General features: G+C 35.2%; 1 protein-coding gene across 1 annotated transcript in view; it reads right to left on the reverse strand.

Moving 5' to 3' along the window:
- Positions 1-1,377: 1,377 nt before the first annotated feature.
- The window catches only part of LOC148953649 (zinc finger MYM-type protein 1-like), an 80,127-nt gene continuing 69,431 nt past the window's right edge, over positions 1,378-12,073 (reverse strand). Inside the window, exon 2 of the mRNA XM_089087270.1 lies at positions 1,378-2,312. Within this exon, the coding sequence (XP_088943396.1) occupies positions 1,378-2,312 (935 nt within the window). The remainder of the gene's footprint in view (positions 2,313-12,073) is intronic.

A 12,073-nucleotide genomic window follows, 5' to 3' on the forward strand; every position in this document is an offset into this window, starting at 1 on the left:
CTTGTTATTTTTGTCAACTTTTCAACTTTTTGGCATCCTTTCTTTCAATAAAATGAAAATCAAGGTACTATTACTTAAATATAATAACTCCCAATGCCCCCCTCTGGATACCATCTTGATAGGATCAGTGGCGTAAATTCAGAAAAATTCCGGGGGGGGGGGGGCAAAATTCAAAGATTTTTGCCACCTCACGGAAGAAAATTTGCAAATTTTCACTTTTACTTTGTGAGGAAAGTACAAAACTATGCTTATTATATTCTGTTAAAAAAAAGTAAAAAAAAAAAGAAAAAAAGTTTGAATTGGTGAAAGTGTCTAATTCAGAGCGAGTGGATGGCTTGGAAAGAGCATTTCCTGCCGCGAAGTAGCGGATATTTTAGAAATATTATTAAAAACAGTATTATTCCTTATATTGGACCTCTTAGACTCCTTTTTAGGGAAGCAAATTACTTAAAAACAAATATTGTGCTGTGAAGGGTCTAAGCCAAAAAAGAAAATTTAGAATTAGAAAATGTCATTTTGTTTTGTTAAGAATTGAATTGAGTGAAGGCCTAGAACAGGGTTTTCAGGCGCGAAGCGCAGTGGCGGAAATGAAAAAAAAACCTGGGGAGGGGCAAATTCCATGTCTCAATAGGCAGCCTCAAGTGGGTTGAATTAGCAAAAATCCAAGGGAGGGGGAAATCAAGCCAAATTAAGCGGTAACCAACTTAAAATTCTTTGGATAACAAAGTTTAGAACACAATTAGATATACAAAAAATTCAATTACATAAACACAGTTAAGCAAATAAATCATAAATTTGTTTGCATCACGACTGAAGTATCCAGAGAGTGCCACCATTCTAATGGGAAACGTCGTTGCTTCAGGGAAGCAAACTTGTCGACGGCAATGTTATAATCTATCTATTTCGTTTTTTCTGGCTGGGTTGCTTTAACCAACAAATCGCTAAGTCGCTCATCAGTCATGGTTGTTCTGAGATATGTCTTAACCCTCTTAAGCGTTGAAAAAAATCTCTCGTTAGAGGCAGTTGAAACGGGGAGCGTCAAAGCAATTTCGAAAGCTTCCGAGATGACAGCAAAGACGTCTTTGTTCATTTAGAGGTAGGCAAGAGCTTTTGATGGGCATTCTGGTTTCATCCTTTGTAAATAAGATTTTGCCAAGGCTATCTCTGACCCAAACTTCAACTCATTTACTAATAATGTAGGAAAGTCATGTACAAAGTCTTGTATTAGACGTGCATCCAGGAAATTCGGTGAACTTGGCTCAAACGCTTCTAAGCCTTGGATTACTGAGGAGTTTTCACCAAACCTTTGTCTCAGCTCCGAAGTTACTCGGTCGACTATGAAGTATAAAATGTCCGATCTATAAGTTTTGAAAAATGTCACGATCCTCTTCTGTTCGATTTCTTGCTCTGGCACCGACAGTGGTTTCGACGTAAAAATCGAAGAAAACGTTTGCTTATAGCAACCGAGCGTCTAGGCTTTTCTATTTGGATTGAGTGCTGCTTGCATAAGCTTTTCGTTGCTTCGACTATCTTAAACCAACTCTCTTCAGATCGGAGCTCTAGAACCTGTTGTTGAACTGCTTGAAGCAGAGAATTTACGCCTGAAAGAACGAGGCTCTTGGACTGGAGTTGTCTGGATGCAATATCTATCGGACCAAGGATACTGCTCATTATTTCAAGAATGAGCAAGAGTTTGGCATCAATTGTTGCCAGCAACCCAGAAGCTTCAGAACGGTCCTCTGTTGAATTGACTTCATCCGAAATAACCCTTAGTGTTTCGAGAATAGCACCTAAACGTATCCGGATCTTCTGAATTGGGGAAAACCAATAGCACCATCGAGTGTCGGCTAGCCGCTCGAGCTCAATCTTCTTTTCTCCGCTTTCTTGTTGGGTTGGAAGGAAAAGTTTGTGACGTGGCGCACTTCGGCTGAGAAAGACATATAATGCCTGAATGCAAGAAAAGAAGTTTCTAACCTCCGGACAAGAAGCTATTGACTGCACAAGCACAAGATTTAGGCGATGGGTGTGACAATGAATATACCTAGCTTGTGGTGCAAATCCTTTAGGAATAGCCTGAACACCATTACATTCGCCGCTCATGACACTCGCACCATCATAGCATTGAGCCACACAGGTGCTCCAATCCAGTCCGTGCCTTTCAACAAGATCCTTGATTGCATTAGCAAGGGATACTACATCTAATTGTTCAAGATGTGTACTTCCGAATGTCTCCTCGCGGATGATAGCATTACTATCAATAAACCGAATAATTAAACCAAGCTGCTCTTTCTTCGACAGATCTTTCGTTTCATCTGCGCAGATTGCCCAATATTTCTTAATAGAGTATCTTATTTGTTCTCGCAAAAGGTCGGCCAGTATGCTTATAAGACTATTTTATTAGTCGGGACTCAAATAGCTTCCATACCGACGTTTTAGTTTTTGCTGAAGATCCGGGTTTCCCTCTGTCATCATTTCTAGTATTTCTATAAAATTACCTCGATTATGTGAGTCGTCGTGTTCATCATGACCTCGAAATGGTAGCCTTATTCAATTCTTATTCAATGGTTTAACTACGAGTAGAATTTTGTAAATTAAACGATAACATAATCCGAATAAGAAACTTAGCAACTCAATACAACAAAATTCTCGTACTTATCTAGCTTATCAGCAAAATCTAGGAGGGCAAGTCGTAAATTTTGTTTGAGATGAAGCATGCTGAAGTGAAGCGAATGCCTCTCAATGACAGCCGATTTAACTTTAAAAAGTAGAATTTTTTCACGAAGCAGCAATTTTTATTTATACTAAAACTGTCAATTCAAATGTATTTTAGCTCTTTTTCATTCCCTTTTTGCGCCATACCCAGTTTCAAGGGTGAGAATATAAGAAGAGGTATAAATAATGGTGAGCGGCTGCCTAGCAAAAATGGCTGGGCCTTAGGAAAGCATTTAATGCTCTTTCATTCTCTTAAGCTCTTCCAAAACTCTTTGCCATAAATTATGTCTAATAAATCCGGCTGTTGTCCCTGTAGTCATCTCTGAAGTCCTCGCCTGCCCCCCCCCCTCCTTGAATGACACCTCTATATCTATAATTGTTTGTTATATGCTTGGTTCTATGATTTTCCCCACAAAATTTGCGATTTATACATTAATCCAAAGTTGTAGCGCGATATTAAGATCTAACTTCTGTAGGCTAAACTTTAGTTCTCATCGAATTTATTGCATGAAGCAAAGGCTATAAATTCATATTAGTCAAACCATAAATGGAAAAATTACACACCTTACTTGGGCCAGCTTCTGTTTGTGCCTAGGTAACTGCTACACTATGCACCAACGTAGCTTTTTTAGCCGGTTAACTAGGTTTACAAATGTCGATTATTTTTCTCTGACTCATTGCTCACTCTTATTCAACAAATGAATTCATTCAATACTATCTTTACTTGACAATGCTAGAGAAAACACGAGGCTCCGGGTTACTATTTTTACTTGACACTGCTAGAGAAAACACGAGGCTCTGGGTTACGCGTCATTTCGTATAAGATTTTGTATTCGATAAAATTTGTATTTTTTATTCGGATGAAGGATAAATAAGGGTATAATCTAAAAAAATCTGGGGGGAGGCAAAATCAGGCCAGGGGGGGGGGGGTTAGGGGGTGTGTGGGGCAAAACGAGGTCTGGGGGGGCAACTGCCCCCCTTGCCCCATAGCAATTTACGCCCCTGAATAGGATACCGTCTCTGCTTTCAATGAAAAAATAATTAACTTATTGGCATCCCTGCTTTCCAAAAAAAAATCGAGGTATTATCATATAAATATGATAGCTCACTACTCCCTCCCCCTCTGGATACCACCTTGATAGGATACCGTCTCCGCTTTAAATAAAAAAAAATTAACTTTTTGGCATCCCTGCTTTCAATAAAAAAATTTCGTGATATTATCATTTAAATGTAATAACTCCCTACCCCCCCCCCTCTCGATACCACCTTGATAGGATACCGTCTCAGCTTTACATTAGAAAAATAATTTACTTAATAATTAACTAGGTCACTATATGGTTCAAAGAAACACGCTAAACAACGTTAAACAGCTTAGTGTTACTTGAAAAAAAAAATTGAGAGTATGAGTAAAGGGGTACTCAAAGACAACAACAAAAATGTCGAGATTATACAGATATACCTCAAATTACGGGAAAACGAGTCATAGATACCGGCATTCAATAAGATCCAAGGAATCTAATTAAAAGGGAGCACACACAAAAGCCAAATTAGGCCAGTAGCCTATCAGAAATTGCAAAATACCCAAAACAATGAACAAGTCCCAATGGGGGGCCCTGGATCTATCAAAATATTTCAATGGTTTCCCAGTGAATTTAATATGATTTTTTTCTGTATCCACTTTAAATGAAACAAATAATTATCTTTTTGGCATCCCTGTTTTCAATTAAAAAAAGAGGTATTAATCATTTTAAAAATGATAGCCCCTATCCCTCCCCTATAGGCAATAATTTACAATTTATTTATGAATCATATTTTTGGGGTAACTTCCGTTTCAATTTTAATTCCCCAACCTTGTGCATAACTTAGTCTATAGCTAAATGTTGTCTCAATAGAACGTTGTTTTTTTTTGGGGTGGGGGGTGGGGGGGGTAAAGATTTTCAGAAAGAAGATTGTATTTTCTATCAGGCGTTCAACAATTGAGTATTAAACATTAAGAAAATCTTATCTAAAAACAATTCAGCTGTAGAAACAACCTGTCAGCTGTCAATTTCAAAATCCATTTGAAGGCTGAAGCTGTATAGTAATGAATACGTTCTACAATTCTATTCAACTTGAAAATAAAATTCTTGACTACGAATGATGTAAGAAATAGCGATTGGGAAAATGCATTGGAAATGATTTAAACTCATTTGTTAAAGACCTTACCTTTTTGTCAACATATGAAGAACTGTGAATAGTGCAATATTTGCAATTGCATATTGGATCTGTCTGGTTTTTATGCAAAGTAACAAAAGAGACGAAAATTAACGAACAAGAGAGCAGTGAATAATTATGGTATGCAAAGTAATATTTGGCAGGGAAAGTCACTGTGGATAAATCGCTAGGGGTGGCACCGTGATTGCGTGATTTTCTTTGATTCGGGAACTAAATTTTTTTTTCGGGGTGATGCATAGATTTTCTGGGAAATACCCGAATATTCGGGGATAGTGCAAGTCCTGCTTGATTTCTAATCAGTAAAACCGAAATACTAAACCACACGATAAGGAAAAGCTCCGACTTTGCGGTTGATGCAATAAGGAATTGTCGCAAAATTAATTTAAAGTCGACTGAACGCCGCCGCCTCTGCCGGCGGCGGTGCTCCTGTGGCGTGCCAATGGCGTTGCGACACTTCAGCGGCGGTCGACCGGGCCTCTCATCGCCGGCGTTCGGTCGATCCGCCGGCGCGGCACCGGACTCTAATTTCAACCCTCTGACAACTTGCAACAGGATTTGGAACACGCTCCCGGGTCTGCACAAAGCTGCCACTCGTTTTGTATGTTCAAAAATTGTGTTAGAGATTTTCTAGCTACTAATTAATTTTTTTTTTATGTTGATCATGGTATCTTATGATTTTTTCATCTTATGATTTCTTTTGTGTTGAGTCTCTTAAAGTGTGAATGTATGATGTTGAAATGTTTTTGTGTTTTAAGTATTTATTTCCTTTTTGTTTCTCCCCTGTTTTTTTCCTGGCCATAGAGCCTTACGGGGGAGTTTATAATGAAGTGTCTTTTGTTGAGTTTATTGATTGAATAAAATTGATTGATTGATTGATTGATCAAGTTTAGTCGTACCCATCAAAAGTTTTGGACCTGAAAAAATTTGCCCTATTTTCAAAAAAAGGGGGAGACTCCCTGAAAGTAATAGAATCTTAATGAAAATCAAACTATGAGATTCAGCGTTACAGAAAACCCTACTGTAGATGTTTCAAGCTCCTATGTGCAAATATATGAAATTTCGTATTTTTGGCCAGAAGAAGATCACGGATGCGTGTGTATTTTTTTTCCCCTAGGGGTCATTGTATCGACCCAGTAGTTCTAGAATATCGTGAGAGGACTTTTCCGAACCGAAATGAAAAGTTCTAGTGCCCTTTTTAAGTGAACAAGAAAATTGGAGGGCAACTTGGCCCCCTCCCACGCTAATTTTTCCCGAAGTCACCCAATCAAAATTTTCAGTAAGCTATTTCGTTCAGCATAGTCGAAAATATAATATATATGTCTTTGAGGATGATTTAATTCCCTACAGTGCTCGGGGAAAGGGCTGCAAGTTATGAACTTTGCCCATTGTTTACATATAGTATCGATTATTGGGAAGTATACAGACGTTTTCAGGAGGGATTTATTTCTGGTGGGGAAGGGGGGGGGTAGGAGGAAGGGTTTACGTGGGAGAATCTTTCCATGGAGGATGTTTCCTTGAGGGAAGGGACATTTCTATGAAGGGGGTGCCGGATTTCCCAGCATTATTTAAAAAAATCAGAAATTAAATTAAAAAAACAAGTTTTTTCAACTGAAAGTGAGGAGCAGTACTAAAACTTAAAATGAACAGAAATTATTAAGTATATGAGGGGGTTTGCCCCCTAGTCAATACCTCACTTTTTGGGTATTTTTTTTGTACTTTCAAAGAGCTATCTAGTCTAATTGAACAGCCCTTGTGATTCAGAGATTTGTGATTCGAACGAAATTCAAACTTCAGCGGAAAGAGCGAGTCTCCTCATATAAGTAATGATTTCTGTTCGCCCCCTAGTGAATACTTCGCTCTTTACGCAATTTTTTTTGTACTTTCAAAGAGCTATCTAGTCTAATTAAACAGCCTTTGGGATTCAGGGATTTGTGATTCGAACAAAATTCAAAGTTTAGCGTAAAGAGCGAGGTTTTGACTAAGGAGCGAATCTTCTCATATACGTAATGATTTCTGTTCTTTTAAGTTTTAATGTTGCTCCTTACTTTTAGTTGAAATACTTGTTTTTAATTTAATTGCAGAAGGAAGCTTGAAACCTCTACAATATGGTTCTTTGATCCGCTGATACTGCTGGTGGGAATTTCATTAATATTCTTTGACTTTTTGGGGGTGTTACTCCCTTTTTTTCAAAAATAGGGTAAATTTTTTCAGGCTCGTAATCTTTGATGGGTAAGACTAGATGTAACAAAACTTATATATTTGAAATCAGCATAAAACTCCGATTCTTTTGATATGTTTGTTGGTGTCAAAATTCCGTTTTTTAGACTTTCAATTACTATTGAGCCGGGTCGCTCCTTGCTTACAATTCGTTACCACAAGTTTTTTATTTATGTTTGATAGTAGTATGTTAAATGTAAGTTATTTGCTAAGGTACTTTTTATATGTGGAGTACAGTTTTTTGTGCATGTTGTTTGAATTTTGTATACGGGACGGAAGTTTTTGTTTGTGGTATTGAATTTTGGACCATGGCATTTAATTTTAAATTTTTTTTGTAGATATTGTATATTAGATTGAAAATTTTGTTTGTAGGATTCTAGTCTTTTTTTTTGTTTTAGTTGTTTTCTCTCGTGTTTCAGTTAATGTTTAAGGGGTCAAATTTTTGTATTGTATTGGTATTTTAAGTTCGGTTTCATGTTTTTGTGTATGAGGCTCGAGTTTATATAAGTTCGGTTTCATGTATTTTAAGTTCGGTTTCATATTTTTGTGTATGAGGCTCGAGTTTATACTTGATGTTTTAAATATTTTGTGTGGGTTTATGGTTTCACATTAAGGTTCGTCTTTAATTTCTAGTATTTATGGGGAAGAGGACAAGAGACAATGGAAAGACAAAGCCGATGAATTCCTCACCCAATCCCATATCCAAAAAATATTCAAAAACTTTTTTTTCATTCAAAAACGTTTCATTAATTCAAAAACGTTCAAAAATTAAATAAAGAAAAACTAATTTTTTTTAAGTGAAAGTAAGGAACGACGTTAAAACTTAAAACGAACAGAAATTATTTCGTATCTGAAAGGGGCTGTCCCCTCCTCAACGCCTCGCTCTTTAAGCTAAAGTTTTTCAATGTTTTGAAAAAATAGAGTTGTGAGAAAGTCAAACTTTAGCGTAAAGAGCGAGGCGTTGAGGAGGGGACAGTCCTTTTCATATACGGAATAATTTCTGTTCGTTTTAAGTTTTAATGTCGCTCCTTACTTTCAGTTAAAAAAAAAACTTGTTTTTTTTATTTAGTTTTTGAACGTTTTTTAATTAATGCAGGTTTTGATTTTGTCTCACCGTAAATGAATAATTAAAACAAAATTTTAATATTAATTTTATTTCCATTTGGTTAAATGGCTTTCTCGATACTTGTTTAATTTTATTTACGAACGTTTTTATTAGTGATAAATATACGTAACTTACGAATTAACTTACGTAACGAACTTCTATATTCATATATTTTTAATGCGTATATTAGAGGGTTCGTCTCCTAGTCAATGTTTTGCTCTTTAAGCTAAAGTTCGAATTTTGTTCCAAGTCTTTAAAAATGACCTCTTAATCACAAATGCCGTTAATTAGAATAAATAGCTCTTATGAAAGTACTAAATAATATTTTGCTTAAAGAGTGAGGTATTGACTAGGGGGTGAACCCAATCATATACGTAATGTTTTCTCTCGTTTTAATTTTTGATGTTGCTCCTTACTTTTAGTTGAAAAACTTGTTTTTTTTATACATAATTTCTGATCTTTTTTTAAATAATGCTGGAATATCCGGCGCCCCCTTCATAGCAATGTCTCTTCCCCCATGAAAACTTCCTTCATGGAAAGATAAAATCCCCCAGAAAAAATACCAGATACCAGAAAAAATCCCTCTTAAAACGTCTGTATACTTCCCAATAACCAATACTATATGTTAACATTGGGTAAAGTTCATAACTTTCAGCCCTCCCCCCGGGATTTCGGGGGATTAAGTTATCCTGAAAGACATAGTTATCATATTTTCGACCATGCTGAACAAAATGGCTATCTCAAAATTTTGATCGGGAGACTTTGGGAAAAAAATGAGCGTGGGAGGGGGCCTAGTTGCCTTCCATATTCTTGGTCACTTAAAACGGGTACTATAACTTTTAATTTACGTTCGAATGAGCCCTCCCACGATATTCTAGGACCACTGGGTCGATAAGATCACCCCTGGGAAAAAAAATAAATAAACACGCATCTGTGATTTTTCATCTGGCAAAAAATGCAAAATTTCACATTTTTGTACATAGGAGCTTGAAACCTCTGCAGTAGGGTTCTCTGATATTCTGAATATGATGGTGTGATTTTCATTAACGTTCTATAAATTTTAGGGGGTCTATTCACCTTTTTTCGAAAATCAGCCAAATTTTCTCAGGCGCGTAACTTTTGATGGGTAGGACTAAACTTGATGAAACTTATATATTTGAAATCAATATTAAATCTGATTCTTTTGATGTATTTATTGGTATCAAAATTCTATTGGTATCGTTTTCTAGAGTTTCGGTTACTATTGAGCCGGGTCGCTCCTTACTTACAGTTTGTTACCACGAACTGTATGAAAAGTGATCATTTGTTTCATTTGTGTTTTATATAGTTAAAGTTTTTGTATTTATATTTAATGGTTTGCTGGTTTTGCAGTTTTTGTTTGAAGCGTTTAAACTGTGTGTTTTTTAATTAACTTTCGGTATTAGGAGGTTTTCAATTTTGAACGTTGGTTTTAAAAACTTGTATTTGGATTAATTTTGTCTGAGGTGAGCTGAATTTTTTTTTGTAGCTAATTTTTTTTCCTTTATATGTATTTTTGTTGTGGTTTGCAGTATATAACATGTTCGTTTGTCAGTTTATAGTTTCTTTGATTGTGGCTTAGGGTTTAGGGTTTATTATTGGTTAGTCCTCTTTAATAGGGCAGGGACAATTTTAAATAGGATTTTTATCGAAAAATTCATTTTTTGTCATGGAGGGCTAAAAACAGTGGCAGAAAGAAAAAGGGCAAATAACACAAACAGGTTTTTTTTTGTATTTGGTTAAAGCTGCATTTGTTACATTTTGTTTTTATATGGGAAGTTAAATTTTTTATACTTTGACTTTAAGTCTTGTCAGTGTTTGAAGTTTTGATTTATAATGTTTAAATTGTTTTTTGCTTTTAAATTTTTAAATTTTGCATTTAAATTAAGGGTTGTTTCGAGCATTTGTATATGGCTCAACTTTTTTTTTTATGAAATTTTATGTGGAAGAGAAGGTTATGTATTTATATTTAAATAGTTAGGATTTTGAAAATATCAAATCCTTTTTTATAAAAAATCCTTTTTTATTAATCCTATATTTAAATTTTGTTGTTGTCAGAGTATAATCCGGTTTTGATTTCCTTAATTGGGATTTGAGGATTATGTATTTAATTTTAATATATTTTCTTTTTCGTTGGCGGTGGTGTTGATTAAGTAAATATCGTGTATCGAGTCTTAGTTTTCTTGGGAAGTATTTTCCCTTGGTAAATATTCATATGATGCTAGTGGGAGAATATTAGGTGATCAGGTGTGTATTTAAGGGTGCTAGGGGTGGCCCGGTTTTCACAAATCTCAGTGCACATCTAGCAGCGTATTCAGGAGATCCAGGATCAGACATGCCCTCTTGTCTTAATTAAAACCTTTATATGTCATCCATATGAAACTAGAATAAGTTAAAGCCGTATCAAATATTGAAATTGGGACATTTGGATGATATTTAAATTTCATTTCCACCATGGTGAATAAAATTGAAAAGAAAATAGAATGAAAGTATAGAAAATAAAACAACGACATAAAATGAAAAGGAATTCAAAATTGAAATTGTTTTGAAATGATAGTTAATAAATAAAAAGCAATGCAATGAAAGCAATTAAAAAGCAAAAGAATATAAATATTACAATCATAAAAAGATGAAATAATTATTCCTATCATGACGTCATTATAAAAAATGATATGACGTCATATGAAGTATTTATGTAGAAGCAATATGTGCCATTTTTAGTTTCAGGATGGTACTCACTGGTGAAGTGTCAGATAGTGTTCCCAGACAAATGGATTTTAGGATTCAAAATACAGTTAACAAAGCATCGATTTCAGGTAAGGGAATGTTTATGCTATTTTCAAAGAAACTTTATTGAGTAGATTGGCACAACTTTTTCAGGATATCTTACTGATCCTTAGGGGAAATCACTTTGTTGGTATGTATTAATATCTGGTGTCACAGAAATATACTTGGTAAAAATAAAATTCCTTGAATTTATTTTCAAGTTGAATAGTTGGGTCCTACATTTTTAAGATTCGTGTTTAAGTTTTTTCTTTGGATCCTAACATTTTGTTATTTGGGTCAAATAATAGCGTGCATCATATCTTTAGGAATGACTTTTCAAACTAGTAATTTCTTTTTATTTTGTATACAAAATAAATATGCCCTTCATAAAGGTATTTGCAAGTGTTGGGAAGGATTTGGTGTATTGCATTTGACCCAGTTTTTTTGCGATTGACATAAAAAATAAAATTTTGATTTTTTTCTTAGGATTTTGTGCTGGAGGCACACGTCCGCATATAAGGATTGAAGTCATAATATTTGGGGATTTACTCCATTTTATTTTTTAGATTTAAAATCTTCATTTTGGGGTTCCGGATTCAATTTTGAAATATCTGTAAGTTGCTTCCAAAAACTTAGTTAGGAAATAGCGTGCAATTTATCTTCATCTTAGGGGTTCAAAATATGTTTATTGATATAGGTTGCTGTGTTATGACTTTGCATTTGCTTTGTTAAAGGTTGAATTTTCTGTAACTTGGGTGTTTTTTCAGTTTTCTTACTTTTTGTTAACCAATAAGCACTTTTTTTCAAATTTCTGTTTGTGAAGTTTACTCTTACCCATCAAATGTTTGTGAGGCTAGTGCCCTTCTTTTGCCAGAAGAAAGATCACGAATGCGTGTTTATTTTTTTGTTTTTTCCCCAGGGTAATCGTATCGATCCATTAGTCCTAGAATATCGTGAGAGGACTCATTCGAACGGAAATGAAAAGTTCCAGTGTCCTTTTTAAGTACCAAGAAAATAGGAGGGCAACTTGGCCCCCTCCCA

Source organism: Artemia sp. Qi Xiang Cuo, chromosome 3 (genome assembly GCF_049724085.1).
Source record: "Artemia sp. Qi Xiang Cuo chromosome 3, ASM4972408v1, whole genome shotgun sequence".
Taxonomy (NCBI): Eukaryota; Metazoa; Arthropoda; class Branchiopoda; order Anostraca; family Artemiidae; genus Artemia; species Artemia sp. Qi Xiang Cuo.